At 42.9% G+C, this 20,152-nt stretch overlaps 1 protein-coding gene across 1 annotated transcript in view; it reads right to left on the bottom strand.

The window, feature by feature from the left end:
• Positions 1-7,639: 7,639 nt before the first annotated feature.
• Positions 7,640-20,152, bottom strand: part of acss2 (acyl-CoA synthetase short chain family member 2) — a 70,077-nt gene continuing 57,564 nt past the window's right edge. The window contains exons 17-19 of the mRNA XM_084333925.1: positions 16,558-16,734; positions 11,833-11,907; positions 7,640-11,334 (exon numbers count right to left, since the gene is read on the bottom strand). Of these exons, the coding sequence (XP_084190051.1) occupies positions 11,207-11,334; positions 11,833-11,907; positions 16,558-16,734 (380 nt within the window). The 3' untranslated portion in view covers positions 7,640-11,206. The remainder of the gene's footprint in view (positions 11,335-11,832; positions 11,908-16,557; positions 16,735-20,152) is intronic.

The raw sequence follows: 20,152 nt of genomic DNA, 5'->3' as shown, positions 1-20,152 counted from the left end.
CATACTGCACCTTATGTGGATACTGTGATACTGTGAATAATGAATAATGTATATTTCAGTTAGTTAGATAGTAAATTATAACACTACCTTATGCATACTGCACCTTATGACACTGTGAAAATATATTTCAGTTATTTAGATAGTAAATTATATTGACCTATTTGTTTACACTGCTTGTGTTGTTTTCACTACCTGTACCCCCCCCCCCCCCCCCCCTTCCCCCATGCTGCTATGATGCCTGAATTTCCCCAAGGGGATCAATAAAGGAATATCTTATCTTATCTTAAAAGGAAAGATGAAATTACCTACCTGGGTTCCATCCTATAGAGGCAAATCTTTCCTGTGACAAAATGGGATCCAATGTAATAAAACTAAGTCAACCAACGAACTAGATTCCTGTACCGGATCTCCTCTCTGGTAAACAAGAATACCTTGAAGACTCTAACAGGAGCACTCATTCAAGGGTACTACGACTATGCTTGCACCTCATGGTACCAAAGCACCTCAAAGGCACTAAAAACAAGATTACAAACATCACAAAACAAACTGGTCAGACTACTGCTTGACCTTACTCTTAAAACCCACCTCACCCCTGCCCACTTTGACAACCTAGGATGGCTTAGAGTAGACGACAGAGTACAGCAACTTGCAATGGGCCTGGTCTACAAGATACACTAAGGGTTCCCAAACTTTTCAGGCCAGGACCCAGAAAATAAGGCGTCAGAGAGCCGCGGCCCAATGCACTTTTTTTTTCCTTTTTTTTTTTTTTTTTTCGCCAGGCGACCGATTTTTTACGCCAAATATCACTTCAATCCTATTAAGTTAGTTCAAGTTAGTTATTCATTTATATGTGCTATTTATGAGAGGGCTAACTTGTTGCAAAATAATAATGATAATAATAATAGCCTCATTAAAATACTATTGTTGCTTCGGTTGTTTTCAGCGTTTTATGTGCATAATCTGTTATTTAGTTTGAAATGTTCGTTGAAATAAGTAGATTTTTTTGTTTTTGTTTATTTATTAAGTTAATATAAAACCATATAGTCACATTTTAGAATAGAATAGAATACAACTAGAAACACTGTCCTGGCCTGCTTATAAGTTCAGTGGCCTGACAAAAAATAAAATAAATAAAAAAAAAATATATAAAAAAAAAATAAAAAAATGTTTTTTTTTTTTTTTTTTTTTTTTTAATCATCTCGCGGCCCACCCGTGGCTGCTCGCGGCCCACCTTTGGGTCGCGACCCCGACTTTGGGAACCACTGAGAACTGACACACATTCAGGGATGAACTGGAGAGACGGCAATCTCTGGGAAGCCTGCTACACACACACACACATACGTGCTCACGGACACACACAGACGGACATGCATGCTGTACGCACATTGCACACACACTGCTCACATGCTGCATGCACACACAGACACACCTTCTGAAGTAAAGGTATTATTTTAGTTCAGAGAGGGGAATGGAAATGTCACTGCACCTTAGGCCATCGCCCACGTCTACTAAAAGCCAGATGTGCAGATACACCAGACACGCACGCACGCACGCACACACACACACACACACACACACACACACACACACACACACACACACACACACACACACACACACACACACACACACACACACACACACACACACACACACACACACACACACACACACACACACACACACACACACACACACACACACACACACACACACACACACACACACACACACACACACACACACACACACACACACACACACACACACACACACTCTATGTTTCTGCAGGCCTGCTCCACTCTCTACTCATCTGGCTCCAGCAGCTCACCAAAACCAGGCCGTTCGCCCCTGCAAGCCACCCTCCTACGACGGGAGCGAGCAGAGGCGAAGAGCTTGCGTCTCAGACGGCCCCCCGGCGGCGGAGGAACCAGAGCAGGAACCAGGCCATCTCACAGGAGATGCCCTTGGTACACCAGCTCCTCGGAGAGGCAAGCTATCCACCGGACGCCGATCGGGCGCGACTGACTGCCACGACCGCGGAGTCAATCCCGGCCCAAGACGCACGGCGGAGGCGGCAATGGAGAACCGCTGGTGAAGGGTGACGTTGCTAGTGCTACCCCCCGAAGAAAACATTATAACTTAGCTTTTTTCTACTTAAAATTGTGAGGGAGAGAAAAAAACAAGAGATAATGTTAACGCAGCTCCAACTTTCTTCAAAACAATTCAGCAAACTTAAAGTGGTGTAAACAGGCACTCAACGTGGTGAAAATTGAAGAAGGAGCTGATGGTATGGCCACACCCCTGCTTATGTAGGTAGCGGATGGGGGTGTGGCCAGACAGATGACGGTATGTAAAGGTACATGTGAGAATTTATTTCAGTTCAATACTGGATATGAAGAGTATTGCACTATGACGCTGAGCAGAGCTATGCGATATATAACGTTCAGGTTTGTGGGAGATAATCCCAAAAAAATAAGAAAAATAAAAAAGTTAATCCAGAAGTCAGATGATTGACAGGGGCTGGTGTGAGCTGGGTAGGGTAGTTTTTCGAAATTCGAAAGCCCTGAGTCTCTTCCTTCAAAAGACTACACTCACTTTTGGCTGTGCCACTTCCTCCTGTCAATATGCACCGGTTTCCGACTCAATGCCCTGAGATTTCTATAATCTTATATTTCACTAATAACAGTTAAAATAATTGGTAAACAAACGTAATGCTAAAAATATACACTTTTACTGTATATCTCGGGCTTAAGAGGTTAACCCTGTGAAGCCCAAATTAAAAAGACATTAGCAACTTCAGAGGCCAGAGGGTGGGACATATAAACACATTTACTATCAAATAGCATTGTGAGGCTGAACAACAAGACCAATTGACTATACATGTGCTTACATTTTTTTAAATAAACATTCTTTTTTTAAATGGCTAAAAGTGATTTTGTAATTTTGCAACCGTGGGGTACTTTTAACCCTGTGAGGCCCAAATAAAAAAGACATTAGCAACTTCAGAGACCAGAGGGTGAGACCTATAAACACATGAAGGGTGCCGTGACTGAAAAAAAAGGTTGAGAAACGCTGGTATATGGTGTGGCTCTTTGTGGTACCACAGTCATATTTGTGGCTCTTAGTCTCTGACTGGTTGGCCACCCCTGCATTAGACCATTGGTGTGGAGTCGACGGGAATTATTTTGAAAACGTTTTTTATAAATATAATAAGAAAGGGAAACAGAGAGAGAGAGAGAGAGAGAGAGAGAGAGAGAGAGAGAGAGAGAGAGAGAGAGAGAGAGAGAGAGAGAGAGAGAGAGAGAGAGAGAGAGAGAGAGAGAGAGAGCGAGAGCGAGAGAGAGGACCCTTGGGCACCGCCATCCCATCCATCCTCCCTCTCCTTCTCCCTTATCCATCTCTCCTCCCCTCTCTTACTCCTTTGTCCTTTGTTCACTCCCTCCTCTTCTCTCCACCCGTCTCTGTCCACCAAGTGCCTGTTGTCAAAGCAGAACCAAATCTGTTATATAAACAGCAGCAGACTGTGGTCAAGCAGCAGTGACAGCTGGGCCAATACACCTCACACATCCAGGGGACCCCCCCCCCCACACACACACACACACACTGAAGCCCCCCAAACTAAACAGACAAACCAAGCCCTCCAACAGGCCGTCTGTATAATGTGACTGTGTAGAAGGGGGGGGGGGGGGGGGGGCTGTGTATTATGTGTGTACTACTAAGCGACTGACCTCATCACACAAACTGCAGACAGACACACACAGACACACATACCATTGTCATGTGTCCCATCATGTCTAGTTGGCTGCGAGGCAGATAGAGGAACCAGTAACTTAGCAGTGACCATGGAGAAGGAGTGTGGAGCTAACATGGAGAAGGAGTGTGGAGCTAACATGGAGAAGGAGTGTGGAGCTACATAACATGGAGAAGGAGTGTGGAGCTAACATGGAGAAGGAGTGTGGAGCTACATAACATGGAGAAGGAGTGTGGAGCTAACATGGAGAAGGAGTGTGGAGCTAACATGGAGAAGGAGTGTGGAGCTAACATGGTTGCCACAGAATATGGCCAAACCTGTATACGCAATGTATTTGTGTGGGAGCTTGTTGTTAATACAGTAGCAGCTTAACATTACCCTGTATGTTGTCAGTCCTCCTGGGGAAAGCTTGTATCTCCAGAGGATGGTGAAAAGCGCCCAACACATCACCGGTACCCCACTCCCTGCAATTGAGACCGTCCAGCACAAACGGTGTCTGAGGAGGGACACCTCTCACCCCAATCACAGACTGTTTGTCCTCCTCCCCTCTGGGAGGCGCTACAGGAATCTCAGTTCCAGGACCAGCATGCTCAGGAACAGCTTCTTTCCCCCGGCTGTCACCTCACTGAACTCTGCACAATGACAGCCCATCCCCTATTCAACCTACTCCAGAACTGGTTGCCTATACTAAATCCATACGGTCTATCTATATAACACTGTATAATAACAATGAACAATAGCATCCATCTATCTATATCTGTATAAATATCCATATCTACTCGTATTAGTTAAACCACTGGCTAGACTGTACCACTGTATATAATAATACAAGTTCAAGTTTCTTTAATAGTTGTCATAGTAAAATACAGAATACATTTCCATGAAATGCTTTTCTCTGTATGAGCTCCTGGGAGTGTGCTAGATCAAAATTAAAAATAGATAAAAAGTATAAAATAGAAAGTCAAAAGTATGTAAACAAAAAGTGTTCAGTCAATATACATAAATTATATACAATATACAATACAGAGTAAAAAAGAGTAACAGTGAGTTACAGTACAATACAATATACAGTACAATGCTGAAATGGGATGAGGTATAACTTAGGGTAAGGTGCAATGAGGTATGAATTGTAGTGCAAATCTCTTTACCAATAAATATAAAGTGTGTAAAAGTGTCTAAAGTGAGTAAATTGGGTGTTACGGTAAGTGTTAATTTAAAGTGAATGTGTACGTGTGGATATGTGTGCTGTGAGTGTATTGACGGTTTGTTACATAGTGTCATTGTCGTTGAGCATCCTGATGGCCTGGGGATAGAAGCTCCTTCTGAGTCTCTCTGTGCTTGCCATGAGACTCCGGTATCGCTTGCCTGACCGCAGCAGTTCAAAGAGGCAGTTGTTTGGGTGACTAGAGTCTTTGATTATTCTCTAAGCCTTGCCACTGCAGCGCTTGTTGTAAATGTCCTGGAGAGTGGGAAGCCCACCTCCAATTGTGCATTCGGCTGAACAGGCCACTCTCTGTAGTCTGCTACGGTCTTGTGCGGTGCTATTCCCAAACCAGGTGATATTACCAGTCAGGATGCTCTCTATTGTGCATGAGTAGAAGTTCTTAAGGATCTTCTGACTCACTTTGAACTTCCTTAGGCACCTAAGGAAGTAAAGGCGTTGCCGTGCCTTCTTAAAGGAAAACTCCAACATTTTGGGAAATTAGCTTATTTAACATCTTCCCTGGAGTTAGACAAGAAGATACATACCTTTTTTGTCTCTGTGCGTGCATTTTAGCTTTGGGAATAGACGCTCCGTTAGCATAGCTTAGCTTCATCACTGGAAGTGAGGCAGGGCTGTAGCCTTACAGTGCCTTACAGTGTATTGCAAGGTCTGACATTGACCAAACTTGATATGCATGACCTTGGTGGGCTCTAGGTCAACTCCTGAAAAGGGGGTCAATGTCAGACCTTGCAATCAAAAGTTAGGGGGCACACTGAAATTATGGCAAGGGTTATTAGCCCCCTAACTTTTGATTGCAAAGTCTGACATTGACCCCCTTTTCAGGAGTTGACCTAGAGCCCACCAAGGTCATGCATATCAAGTTTGGTCAATGTCAGACCTTGCAATACACTGTAAGGCACTGTAAGGCTACAGCCCTGCCTCACTTCCAGTGATGAAGCTAAGCTATGCTAACGGAGCATCTATTCCCAAAGCTAAAATGCACGCACAGAGACAAAAAAGGTATGTATCTTCTTGTCTAACTCCAGGGAAGATGTTAAATAAGCTAATTTCCCAAAATGTTGGAGTTCCCCTTTAACTACACTGTCATGTGTGTGGTCCATGTCAAGTCCTCGGATATGTGGACTCTGAGGTACTTAAAACGGTTCACTCTCTCTCTGTACATACATTAGCTTAGCACATTTACTCCATAGCTTTGTCATATATACTCCATATATTATGGTATAGTGTATACTGAAATGCACTCTGATTAGATGCCAACTTAATTTCGTTGTGCTCTGTACTTTTGTACTTGTGTTCAGCTTTCCTGATAACCCCCTCCACTAGAAGCCTCCCATTATCCATTATCTCCTGCCTCTACCTCACACACCCTCCTGCCAAATACATGCAGGAGCCCCCTTACCTGTCTGCATGATAAACGACCATGGCCTGGATATAGAGCAATTCAGACAGAGAGAGAGAGACTCACACACCATCAATTATTCAATCCCAGCTCAGACAGCAGATGGTTGTTGTGTCTGGAGACGGCTGTCATACAACTATATCCTGCTGCATGTGTGGATAAATACCAGTGCTACTGATAGGAGCGTGTGTGTGTGGATAATTACTGTGATTGATAAGGGATGAGGGATGTTCTATATGTGATTGAGTGTGTGTATAAATAGTGCAATTGTTAGAATTGTGTGGATAATTAGTAGTGTGCTTGACAGAAGTGTGTGTGCCCGCTAGATAAGTAAACTCATTAATCAGGGCTGACTAATTGCTGATCACAGCAGAATAACATATTGAGAGTTATAGTCTACAACCGTTTGCTTTTGCAATATTAAAGAGAAAATCGACCCTAAAACAGAAATAATGGCCAGTTCACACATGATTTGTCAACACGAGCCAGTGTCTCGTAAATAATGCTAGAAAGTAGAAACAAGACCACAGACTTTCAACCAATATAGTGGACATTCCCATTCAATCAACACCTTGGTACAAATAACCTGACCCTGGGTCTGCTTCTTATGTGGTGACTTTTGTAACAAAGGAAACGTATAAATTGTCTTTCTTCGTCCATGTTGCAATGCTGCCACCTTGTGCCTGGCCCTATTCATGACTTCATTAATATGGGGTAGTTTATTCCACCCAGTGCCCCGGTCATCCTGTAGATTTTTACTAACTCAAGGTTTCTCTCGCTTCAAAATTATGCTGGACCTGGGGCACATGTAAATTCCTACAAAGAAAGGGTACTGTAGTGTCTTTTACTAGCATGCACTCTGCTACTAAGGAATCTCATGCCTATATCTTTATCTATAAATATATATATTCCTATGCCTATAATCTAATTTAGTTTATATTTCATTTTATTGTACTTGAATTGTCTGTCCGTTAAAGTCGCACCAAAAGCGACCAAATCAAATTCCTTGTATGTGAAAACTACTTGTTTAAAGACCTTTCTGATTCAATATTATTACCTACTATGCTAATTATATGCACTAAAGTTTGACAGTTTGATGAACAATTTTGCTTACCCTTAGCTGCCAGAGTTGTACCCTTCCTACTGACTGACTTGTTGTACAGAACATGCAAGTCGCTTTGGATAAAAGCATTCAGCTAAATGACTAAATGTAAACTCAAATTAAATCGAGCAAAAAGAAAAGCCATGAAACAGATTTAGAGGCAGTAGTCTTATCCATTTACTGTCATTGCATACACTTTGATACAAAGGGGGCAACGGAAACTCAATTAAAAACAACAAAAAAGAAATATCTTTCCTTTATCCAATGTAGTTATTTTCATTAGACATTATCCATAGGAGGGGAAAAAAACAAGTTGCTTTTATACCAGATGCGTTTACAAGCTTAATGCACCCCATTCCATTGCTACTCATGTTGGCACATATATAGACAACAAACTGCGACAAATAAAAAAATATAATAAAATGACAATGATAAATCTATGCGAGGTGCTGCATTTGTTTCATTTCTGTCTGATGACCATACAATTAACTTATATTATTAAAAAAAAAAAAAGTTATTATTATTATTCACACAATTAGACATAAAAAAAAAATTCCAAGCTCCCAAATCGACTCATAGAACCAGAGGTTAAAATGTTTAAAGAAATACTTGATTATTATAGCCCTAAAATCCCCTTAAATTTGTTGATAACATTTATTACAATTTAGCACCTTTGGCTTGATTTGCACACAAAAACATTTGATTGATTATAATTTTTTACCCTCCAATCAAAAGATCAAATCTTGGTTACTGCGAATAGATGTTTCATTCCTGTGTCAAGGTTTGAGCATGTTCATAACCCTCCCGTCTCCCTACAACTAAAATAAAAATGTGTTCCGACAGCACGTATACTTTGCACAAGGTAAAAATGTCAAAATAATCTATATATTCATTTAATTTCTACAATCTGCTATATGTTCTTTAATATAATACAGAGATCGACCTTTTAACCTATGCCTTTTATCAATGGACGTGTCAAGATTTTAACTAAACATAATTTCTAGCGCACCACCTGTCCTGGAGATGTATCCAGTTTGTCATACAGTTTCCTGCTGAACTACTACGGAATCTGAGTTGACCAAATTACATCTTCAATTTAAATGTGATGTTACCAACTTCTCTTGCATTTTGCAGAGAATGACAAGACATCATTCTAGTGTTCTTTTTGGAAAAAGTCAATTGGATTTGAGGATTATAGGGGTTGTCCTATCAATCTATTTAAATAATACATATTGATAACATCAGTAGGATATCACATAGAGAAAACAGGTAAAATATAATCATGATTTAACAAGTCATTGAAGATTAATTCACATTTAAAAAAAATAATAATAATAATAATAATTGTCCCACCATGAGCCAAATGACTCAAAATGTCTCCTATAGTTATCACAGAATTAACATATGAAGTTGGGTGCAAATCGGACAAGGCATTCACAGGTAACACGTCACTCCCATTTTAAAATGTGTTTTTCCACAATTCTATTGGATCTAGCAGTTATATGGTTGGGCCCATCAACAATCTAAATGACACATTTCATGATGTTGGTTTCGTGAGAATGAGGAACAGCCGAGGGAAAGTTGGGGGACAACAAATATATATTTCTTTTTAAATTTTTTAAATGGCAGCAAAACATTTGAACTAGCAGAAAATGCAATAGGGAGGAGCCGCATCTATGAGAACCGTTTTCATGACTGAACAATTAGCTTATTATGAAAACTGAATGTTTGGCCAGATGGTGGCGCTAGACGAAAGGACACGGAATCAACAAAATCAATAGGCTTCTTCCTCTAGGGAATGTTCATGACAAACCTGAGAAGATTTGAATAAAACACTTTGCATTCACACAAAGGATCTGTTACCATGGCTTGAGTTATGAATTATAATGTCTCCGACACAGTCGTCTTAATGATGGTACCGTGGTCAACTTGGCGGGTTGAATAAGGGTTCGTTCTAGTTTTAGGCGGCTGGGAGTTCGTTTGGGGAGCTTGGGGACAGTGTCCAGCTTAACGTGGGCTACAATACAAACAACTAATCCCCTCTCTGTCTCTATCTGACAGAGAACTAGGAGCCTAAATCAGCCTAAATTGTCAGCAACTAAAAGAACATACAAGCGTGCAGATGCAGACATGTAAAACAGACAAACATACCGATCAAATCCTATGTCTTAATTAAACAAATACAACAAAAATATGACCAAATCTACATTTGTAGAAAATAAATATAAATTTAAACGTTTTTTTTTAAACTTTCTCCAGGTATAACTAATCAGTAATCACCAATGTACATAACTGTACTATAGCATAGAGTGAGAGGGGGGGGGGGCGGGGGAGGCAGGTAGATCTGTGTACTGTAGAAATGGATATTGTTTTTTCATCAACACCAGTTGGCTGGGCTCCATTTTTCATAGTATTCCATGACGTCATCAGATATATTGGCTAGCAAACGGGTGATTATCATCAAATAACAGCAGAGTATCATTAAATGACAACCATGGTTGATGAGCTGCTCCATGATTGGCAGGAAGTGCATATCACGTCATGAGAATATTGTAAACAGGAAGCCCTGTCCAGAAACAATGGCCTCCTCTCCAACACCCGAGCAACTATTTAACCTACAGTCTGAAGCCGGATGGGACAGTGAACTTAATGGACCACGTAATATGGACTTCACATGAAAAGATGAATGTGAGGAAAAATAAATGCCAGCTTTTGATTGTGAGTGTTCCTTGTCCTCCATGTTAAACTATTAAAAAGAAAAAGGACATCAGCCAAAAAAATTATAATAAATTGCTCACTGTCGCCATAACTGTTGCCTGTAGCAAGGTAATACACAAAATGTTCACAAATACATTTGTAGTGTACTTGGTTTGACAAGAAAATCCTTATTATTAATAATAATTGGGAAAAAAGTCAAGGAAGAGACACAACTAAAGAAACAATAATTGACTGACTAAGACACCTTTTTGTGAATTAGTACTACTTAACTTAACCATAATTATTTAGTCTTAAACAGGCTGACCATTAATGTCAGAAGGTACTGTAGTACAGAACTCAAGAGTAAGGTATGCTTCTCTAGCTCAATGGGTAGAGCATGACATCAACACTGCCAGGGTTAGGGGTTCTATTCCCTGGGTAGCTCAATGGGTAGAACATGACACCAACACTGCCAGGGTTAAGGGTTCTATTCCCTGGGTAGCTCAATGGGTAGAACATGACACCAACACTGCCAGGGTTAGGGGTTCTATTCCCTGCGTAGCTCAATGGGTATAACATGACACCAACACTGCCAGGGTTAGGGGTTCTATTCCCTGCGTAGCTCAATGGGTAGAACATGACACCAACACCGCCAGGGTTAGGGGTTCTATTCCCTGCGTAGCTCAATGGGTAGAACGTGGCACTAACACAGCCAGGGTTACATTAAGGTACATTAAGGCGCTTTGGATAAAAGCGTCCACTAAATTACATGTTGTGTAAAGATCACAGGGTACAGTGACACGTTTCGTCAAATCAATGTGAGGAAGGGAGGCTTAGATGTGACAACTATTTCTGGACCAAAGCAGATACATATTACCTCCATAGGTAAATATAAATATATATATCGTAAATGATTCATCTTGGAATTTCTCCTCCTCTTCCCTGCCGTCTCCTCTTATTCCCTGGTTGTGTGTGAGTGGCCGCTGGCGTGCGGCTTCAGTCCCCCCCCCCCCCTGTAGGCGTGGCGGGTCACACGGCGCCACAGCACCGGTTCTGGAAGAGCTGCTCGACGACGGAGGAGTCGGCTAGCGTGGAGATGTCGCCGAGGTCCCGCTCGTTACGGGCGATCTTACGCAGCACCCGCCGCATGATCTTACCTGCGTGAGGAACCGAGGGTGGGACGAGTGGGGAACGGGAACGAGGGACAAGGAGGAAGAGATGAAGGGAGAGAGGGAGTAAAGACGGGAATAGAAGTAGAGGACGTTAAGAAGGAAAGGAAAGAATATTAAAGGGATACATTTAGAATTTATGTTGGTTGTTTTATAAAAAAGAAAAAGAAAATTATAATACAAAAAAAAAATACAAATGTTTCATACATATTTCATTCAGTTTCTCTATAATGACTCGTTAGTGTGGTTAGCATTCATCATTGAAACAACAAGGACGGCTAACGATGCCATTTTCGGAAAACTGAGTGACAAATGTATCAACTTTTCCCTCCAATGTGTCTGGAAGACAAAAATTGCGATGTAAGATTTAAAATGTCAAAGGATTCCTTTAAGTCAAATGTTCAATGGTCATTCAAATTATAGTACAATGAAAGATGGTCAACTACCATGCTTTGTCTCATCTATTTAATGACATTTAGCCAATACCTGATCTGGTCTTAGGCAGGCCAGGTGCATTCTGGATGAAATCTGGTGTAGCGATGGCTCCGATCTTCTCCCTCACTGAAAACAAAACCCATCAGATCCTTGGTGATTAACAGGGTTGTTTCACTCGACAATCAAACACTTACCGTAATTTTCGGACTATAAGCTGCACCTTTTTCCCCCATTTTTCGACCCTGCGGCTTATATAACGGTGCGGCTTATATGTGACTCGACGTGACCAAACCCGAAAATGTAAAAAACGAAATATTGCTTTTTTGACTGCATTGAAATGTTATTTATCTGTTCCCTTATTTGCTAAACTTAATACAACTTGTAAATGAGTTAATTCTTGTTATTTGTCCGACAGTATTGTGTCCCAATGCTAATTACATATGGTAATTAAACATTAAAACACCTGCGGCTTATAGTCCAGTGCGGCTTATATATGTACACATCATTCAATTTAGCTGCTGCGGCTTATATTCAGGTGCGGCTTATAGTGCGAAAAGTACGGTAACTAGAATGGCACACAGAGATGTGCAACACCGCTAGGCATGAGCCGGTTACCGGTTTTGCGGTTTGAAAACGTTGCAGTGTCAAAACCACTAATATTACGTTCAGACGGTGTGCTGTTAATTGAAAATAATGCTCAATGCACGGGGGTAATTAGCTAACGTTATACCGCTCGTCAAGTGTAGTGCCGAAGGATACGAGTCTGAGGCAGGGTGTCGAAAGACAACGCTAAACGTTTATTAAACATCAACGTCAACACTCTGCTAACGGGAACTCGTTTGCCGACAGGAAAGTAACAAACAATATGGTCTGTGCGGAACCCTTATCCCCAACACATAGTTCCGTGGGTGAATTATGTTGATCCACCACAAAAGATGAATTGTTTAAATGTATGTTTAATCCAGTAAGAATAGTACTACTAGGCTATATAACATACATCTGTGCAAGTAGATTACATTAACAAAACGTATTACCCTTTTGACTTGCAGCCTACATATTCATAAAAGTTTATTTGGAAGTATTTTTTAGTCTGTCCTTAGTTTGAAAGTGGTCAGAATTTTTTTATTTTTTTTTCTTTTTTTTTACAGAATACCGTGTTTAACACTTTCCGTGCCAGCCGTGCCAGTCCTAGATACCCTGTTGAGTGCCAACGCTCTATTCAATGACAGAGCGCTCACAAAATTTTGTGAACGCATAAACTATATCTTAAATTATGGCTATGTGTCTAATACGACCGTCACTTATCAATGACTATGTTTGCAGTCAACATTGTCGAAACGGATTTCTTTCTTTTTTCCCCATTTTTTACCGTTTGAAAAACGCTAGTTTTTTTAAACTTTCAGAAAAAATAAAGATTGTGCAGGAATCGCACTTTACTGTAATACACAAAACACGTTGTCATTTTTCGGCCTATTTATGAATTGTTTTCAAATAAACGCTAGATTATTGATAGTATATGTGTACTTATGCACGCTATAGAAGCGGGCTGAAAAATCGATTATCTTATTTCCTGATCAGCACGCACACACTCACAGCCACACACACACATATGGGACACGTTGATATATACGGTAGGTGAAAACAGCTCTGATTATCCCAAGACTGGTAAAATAGATTCCTTACCTCAGATCAGATGTTCTCCAAAAAGATTATTCCAATTCCTGATCGCCATTGTAAATATCGATGGTGTTTATTGATCCAACGCTGGGTGGTCGAAAGACATATTCCACGCTGTTCTGATGGTGGGCGATGACTGTAATAGGCTCGGATTACATGCCTGACAAGTAAAATGTGGAATCCGGACTCTTTTTTCCCCATCCATTTCATTCAGTCCAATTCAATGGGGTGCAATACCATCCGGAGAGACGATAGGGGGCGGTGTTTTCCCTGTTCAAGCTCAGACAGATCCCCACTGGTAATGTGAGGCTAGATTGATGAAAAATGAATAGAAATCGATAATAAAAAAAATAACGATTAAAAGCGAGATTTCTCGTCGGTTGGCACTCAAAGTGTTAAGACCGGGAGGACGCGACCCTCTTTGCGCCACCCCTGTGCCTCAAATAGATCCGCTATCAACACTATCTTTAATCTTTCAAAATGTTCAGTTGCTATCGCTATCAGCTCTATCTTAAATTTTTCAAAATGTTCAGTTGCTATCACATGCACTCATCTGTGTTTCACTACACACATGAGTGCATGCCTACCAACTGTTCGCCTGTTTTTACTGCAACACTACTATCACCGACATCTAAGAAGGGAGATCCCCCCTTGAATGGCCCTTCTAAGGTTTCTCTCCTCCACTTTGCCTGTGGTGCATTTTTTCCTATTGCTAGGTTTTAGTGAGTTTTTCCTTACCTTTCGCGTGGGGTATGTCTGGGAGTGTTGCATTTATTTTAAATGTTTTGGACCTTATGGTGTTCTTGTTTTGTTCTTGACTTATTGTGATGTTTCTTCTTGACTTGTTTAAAGAAGACGTGTACGGCCCATGGGGACATTAACATGTGTTGTCGGGCCTTACAAATACATTTGATTTGATTTGATATACCGTGAAACCGTGGTGTTTTTGCCCAAGGTTATCATACCATCAAAATGTCCTACCGGCACATGCCTAAACACAGCTACTGCACACATCAATCCAGTCAGGAATATACAGAATATAAAGTAGACCTGACATCAGTCTTGTTCACATCCTTACCTAGTGACCCCCAGTCAGTCATCAGTCTTGTTCACATCCTTACCTAGTGACCCCCAGTCAGTCATCAGCCTTGTTCACGTCCTTACCTAGTGACCCTCAGTCAGTCATCAGCCTTGTTCACGTCCTTACCTAGTGACCCTCAGTCAGTCATCAGCCTTGTTCACGTCCTTACCTAGTGACCCCCAGTCATCAGTCCTGTTCACATCCTTACCTAGTGACCCTCAGTCAGTCATCAGCCTTGTTCACGTCCTTACCTAGTGACCCTCAGTCAGTCATCAGCCTTGTTCACATCCTTACCTAGTGACCCCCCAGTCAGTCATCAGTCCTGTTCACATCCTTACCTAGTGACCCCCAGTCATCAGTCCTGTTCACATCCTTACCTAGTGACCCCCAGTCACCAGTCCTGTCCACATCCTTACCTAGTGACCCCCAGTCATCAGTCCTGTTCACGTCCTTACCTAGTGACCCCCAGTCATCAGTCCTGTTCACATCCTTACCTAGTGACCCCCAGTCAGTCATCAGCCTTGTTCACATCCTTACCTAGTGACCCCCAGTCAGTCATCAGCCTTGTTCACGTCCTTACCTAGTGACCTCCAGTCAGTCATCAGCCTTGTTCACATCCTTACCTAGTGACCCCCAGTCATCAGTCCTGTTCACATCCTTACCTAGTGACCCCCAGTCATCAGTCCTGTTCACATCCTTACCTAGTGACCCCCAGTCAGTCATCAGCCTTGTTCACATCCTTACCTAGTGACCCTCAGTCAGTCATCAGCCTTGTTCACGTCCTTACCTAGTGACCCTCAGTCATCAGCCTTGTTCACATCCTTACCTAGTGACCCCCCAGTCAGTCATCAGCCTTGTTCACGTCCTTACCTAGTGACCCCCAGTCAGTCATCAGCCTTGTTCACGTCCTTACCTAGTGACCCCCAGTCAGTCATCAGCCTTGTTCACGTCCTTACCTAGTGACCCTCAGTCATCAGCCTTGTTCACGTCCTTACCTAGTGACCCTCGGTCATCAGCCTTGTTCACATCCTTACCTAGTGACCCCCAGTCATCAGTCCTGTTCACATCCTTACCTAGTGACCCTCAGTCATCAGCCTTGTTCACGTCCTTACCTAGTGACCCCCAGTCAGTCATCAGCCTTGTTCACATCCTTACCTAGTGACCCTCAGTCATCAGCCTTGTTCACGTCCTTACCTAGTGACCCTCGGTCATCAGCCTTGTTCACATCCTTACCTAGTGACCCCCAGTCAGTCATCAGCCTTGTTCACGTCCTTACCTAGTGACCCTCGGTCATCAGCCTTGTTCACATCCTTATCTAGTGACCCCCAGTCAGTCATCAGCCTTGTTCACGTCCTTACCTAGTGACCCCAGTCATCAGTCCTGTTCACATCCTTACCTAGTGACCCTCAGTCAGACATCTCGTCGGTCATCAGCTTGGTCCTAAATATCCTTTATCATGTAAGAATGTTTCCCAAGGACACAGGGTCATAGATGCCAAGCTAACGGGTCAAACACAAAGTGCATTGCCTGTGAGTGGCCAATAGGGACAGAGATGGTGACATTGCCTGTGAGTGGCCAATAGGGACAGAGATGGTGACATTGTCTGTGAGCGGCCAATAGGGACAGAGATGGTGACATTGCCTGTGAGTGGCCAATAGGGACAGAGATGGTGACATTGCCTGTGAGTGGCCAATAGGGACAGAGATGGTGACATTGTCTGTGAGCGGCCAATAGGGACAGAGATGGTGACATTGCCTGTGAGTGGCCAATAGGGACAGAGATGGTGACATTGTCTGTGAGCGGCCAATAGGGACAGAGATGGTGACATTGCCTGTGAGCTGCCTGTGAGCGGCCAATAGGAACAGAGATAGTGACATTGCCTGTGAGCTGCCTGTGAGCGGCCAATAGGAACAGAGATAGTGACATTGCCGGTCACAGCTGTGCTTCTTCCAATGGGTGGGGTGCACACCATCACCCACCATCCCATCACCACAGACGCACACATCCTCCTCACCCACCTTGGTTCCTGAGCTCAGCCTCCAGCGTGCGGTTGTACGACACTCCGTCCGTGAGCGTCACGAAGCAGTAGAGGCTCTCTCCTTTGACAGGGTGCGGTCTGCCCACCACCGCAGCCTCCACCACCGCCTTGTGTTCTACCAGGGCAGACTCTACCTCCGCTGTACTTAACAGATGACCTGGTTGAGAGAGAGAGAGAGAGAGAGAGAGAGAGAGAGAGAGAGACAGAGAGACAGAGAGACAGAGAGACAGAGAGACAGAGAGACAGAGAGAGAGAGAGAGAGAGAGATGAGGTGGAAACCGAGCTAAACTTCCTAACAACCTGCCCACTATACCAAGACATCAGAGACATATACTTCCCACAAATTGCAAGAGACTTTGAAAACATGGCAAATAACGCAAAACTCCCATAGCTACTGGGTGAAATACAACAATGTGCAAACACAGCAGCAAGATTTGTGAGCTGCTGTGACAAGAAAATGTCATCCAACGGAATACAACCACCATAAAGACTGCCAATAACACATATATTCCTGCACTATCTGTACTGATCTGATTGTTTTGCTTAGTTGTTTGTTTTAACACTGGCTTTGGCAATGTAAACGTATGTTTCCCATATTAATAAAGCCCCTTTGAATTAAATATATATATATACAGTGCATCCGGAAAGTATTCATACCCCTTCACTTTTTCCACATTTTGTTATGTTACAGCCTTATTACAAAATGTATTAAATAAATTTTTCCCTCAAACTTCTACACACAATACCACATAATGACAAAATTAAAAAAGATTTTTAGAATTTTTTGCAAATGTATTAAAAATAAAAATATTTAATATCACATGTGCATAAGTATTCACACCCTTTGCTATGACACTCAAAACTTTGCTCAGCTCCATCACGTTTCCTCTGATCATCCTTGATATGTTTCTACAACGTGATTGGAGTCCACCTGTGGTAAATTTAATTGATTGGACATGATTTTTTAATGGCACACCTGTCTACATTAGGTCCCACAGTTGACTGTGCATGTCAGAGCACAAACCAAGCCATGAAGTCCAAGGAATTGTCTGTAGACCTCCGAGACAAAAAAAAATATGCAGCTTTGAAGGTGCCAACGAGCACAGTCGTCTCCATTATTCGCAAATGGAAGAAGTTTGGAACCACCAGGACTCTTCCTAGAGCTAGCCACCTGGCCGTCGTGTCACGTGAGGTAAAAAGATGGACCGACCAATCAGAGGCCATGCTTCAGGACGCACTCGAGGACGTCGACTGGGGAATGTTTGAGGGAAGCGCCAGTGACATCAGCGAGTTCACAGACACTGTGGTGTCCTTCATAACAACACTTTCTGATAGTATCGTCCCCACAAAGAAGGCGAGGGTCTTCCCGAACCAGAAACCGTGGGTGGATAGTACTATCAGAGCAGCTCTGAACTCTCGCACCACTGCCTACAACCTTGGCAGAGAGTCAGGAAACATGGAAGAGTACAAGACAACAGTCTACACTCTGCGCAAGGCTGTTAAACTTGCGAAAAAGACGTATGCTGACAAGATGGAGGCACAAATGGCACAGAATGACACAAGAGGCTTATGGCAGGGACTGAGGACGATAACTGACTACAAAGTCAGCGCCCCCTCAATGGGGAGCGACGACGCCTCCCTCGCGGACCAGCTCAACACCTTCTACGCGCGGTTTGGTGCAAACAGCTAGCTCAACGGCTAGTGAAGTCACTGGCGCGCGCCGGCTGTTGTGGAGGAAGGGGGGGCATCCGCGGGGGGGCGGGGATGCTCTCTCATTGACGGTACACAGTGTGAGAAGAGCATTTATGCAGGTGAACACCAGAAAGGCTGCTGGCCCAGATGGAATAACAGGACGCATACTTAAGTCCTGTGCTAACCAGCTAGCCCCTGTGTTCACCACCATATTTAACCCTTTATCTGCCAGGGATTATTCTGATCTTAATCACCTCTCTGCCACCACTGTAAGTCTATGGAGATGTTCTCCTTCTTTGCATGGCTATAACTTTTTAAATTGTATTGCTAAATTGACATTACTATGGCCCATTCAACGTCAAGTATCTATCGTTTAGGATGTAGCAACGTTCTACTTTTTCGTTCATACTAAAATACGGTCTAAAGTATAAATATGTTTTTATCGTTTTCTGCAGCATTCTGCAGAACGTGAGTTATAGCCATAAATACATACATTAGATCATCAAATGTAGTTTGATACCGATTGACGTCAGATTAAAAATTTCAATTGTACAAGGTCCTAAACGTCATGCCTCATCATCTGCTGGTGACCGGAGGGGGGGGGGGGGGGGGGGGTTTATAAGTCCGTGGCCGACGTTAAATCATTTATGTAGTATGGGCGATATATAGATCAGAGCAGTTTATATGGATAATAATAATCAAACACGCTGAAACTCACCGCAGCTTCCTCGTAGCGTTGGCCGATGCTACTGGAGCAAAAAGATCGTTATTATGGGATGTCGATCTAGTTGGTCCAGTTCCAGGTTGTATAATACTATATACGTCCAAATAACGTTGTTTATCGAGTTAGGGCAACCGATCGATTATCCAGTGTGTCGAGATGGAGCCCCGGGAGCGATAGCGAGTGGCCGGACGAAATATGGGTGAGCACCACTTCCGGCCGCTCACTTCCGGTTTTGGCGATTCGCCAATCGGCCACCAGATGGCGGTCTTGAACCGTTGGAGATTTGAGAGGAGATCTGCAGCACCAGTCAAGTCTCCGTGGGTGAAATATGATTGCCATGACAGATTTTTGGCAGATTACGCATGGCGAGGAATGACGTCTTAACACGTCATTGGCGATTAAAGGGTTAATCGATCCCTGGAAGAGTCAGTGGTCCCTGCCTGCTTCAAGATGTCTACCATTATCCCGGTACCAAAGAAACCCTCCCCAGCAGGTCTCAATGACTACAGACCGGTGGCACTCACCTCTGTGGCCATGAAATGTTTCGAGAGGCTGGTCAAGGATCACATTTGGATCACATAACCGTGTATTGCACTACCAAAGGACCTAGCATGTCCTCCATGCTCTGTAAATAACTTATGTACATATACCGATATGCCCTACTATGTTACTTGTTTATTTAACAATGTTACTTGTTTATTGCACAATGTTGTTCTATTGGATTCTATTATATGATATTACTGTACTACTGTATTGCACATCGTTGCGGGCAAGACCACCCACATTTCATTGTATACTTGTATGCCGTGACAAATAAAACTCTTGACTTGACTTGGCCAAACTGAGCCATTGGGGGAGAAGGGCCTTGGTCAGGGAGGTGACCAAGAACCCGATGGTCACTCTGACAGAGCTCCAGTGTTCCTCTGTGGAGATGGGAGAACCTTCCAGAAGGACAACCATCTCTGCAGCACTCCACCAATCAGGCCTTCATGGTAGAGTGGCCAGACGGAAGCCACTCCTCAGTAAAAGGCACATGACAGCCTGCATGGAGTTTGCCAAAAGGCACCTAAAGGACTCTCAGACCATGAGAAACTAAATTGTCTGGTTTGATGAAACCAAAATTGAACTTTTTGGCCTGAATGCCAAGCGTCATGTTTGG

This window comes from Notolepis coatsorum, assembly GCF_963971535.1.
Source record: "Notolepis coatsorum genome assembly, chromosome: 17".
NCBI lineage: Eukaryota > Metazoa > Chordata > Actinopteri > Aulopiformes > Paralepididae > Notolepis > Notolepis coatsorum.
The sequence above is the reverse complement of the archived record's forward strand: the minus strand, read 5'-3'. Positions and strand labels throughout refer to the sequence as shown.